The sequence below is a fragment of the Egretta garzetta genome, unplaced genomic scaffold (assembly GCF_000687185.1).
Source record: "Egretta garzetta isolate BGI_Z169 unplaced genomic scaffold, ASM68718v1 scaffold428, whole genome shotgun sequence".
NCBI classification, from domain to species: domain Eukaryota; kingdom Metazoa; phylum Chordata; class Aves; order Pelecaniformes; family Ardeidae; genus Egretta; species Egretta garzetta.
In genome coordinates this window covers 13,440-13,891 of record NW_009260405.1, presented here as the reverse complement: position 1 = coordinate 13,891, position 452 = coordinate 13,440, and the positions used below count along the sequence as shown (strand labels likewise).

Genomic DNA, 452 nt, shown 5'->3' with positions numbered 1-452 from the left:
GGGGCCCCTGGCTCCGTCAGCCGCCGCTCCCCGCCCCGCTTCTCACCCTGTCCCCGCCATGCCGGGGCACCGAGCAGCCGGGCCTCCCCCGGCGCCCCAGCCACGTCCGCTTTCCCTCCTTAGGCGCCCAAAAAGAAAATGGGACAAAAAGGGAAAGGGAGCAGAGCCGCGGGCGCGGTGGATGCCTTGTCCCCGGAGGAGATGAGCAAGGAGCAGGTGAGGGTTGCTCCGAGTCCCGCTTGTTTTGCCGGGTGTCCTGCAGACGGAGGAGGAGGTGGCTCTGGCCTGGGGACCTCGCTCCTGGGATAAGACCTTGCACATCTCAGTGCCAGCAGGGTGCCCAGGTGGCCAAGAGGGCCAGCACCATCCTGGCTTGTATGAGGAGTGGTGTGGCCAGCAGGAGCAGGGCAGGGACCGTGCCCCTGTGCTGGGCACTGGGGGGGCCGCCCCTC

At 68.6% G+C, this 452-nt stretch overlaps 1 protein-coding gene across 1 annotated transcript in view; it reads left to right on the top strand.

Annotated features, from left to right (window-relative positions):
- The first annotated feature begins 128 nt into the window (after nt 1-128).
- GAS8 (growth arrest specific 8) overlaps nt 129-452 on the top strand; it is a 6,189-nt gene continuing 5,865 nt past the window's right edge. Inside the window, exon 1 of the mRNA XM_009643444.2 lies at nt 129-216. Within this exon, the coding sequence (XP_009641739.1) occupies nt 139-216 (78 nt within the window). The 5' untranslated portion in view covers nt 129-138. The remainder of the gene's footprint in view (nt 217-452) is intronic.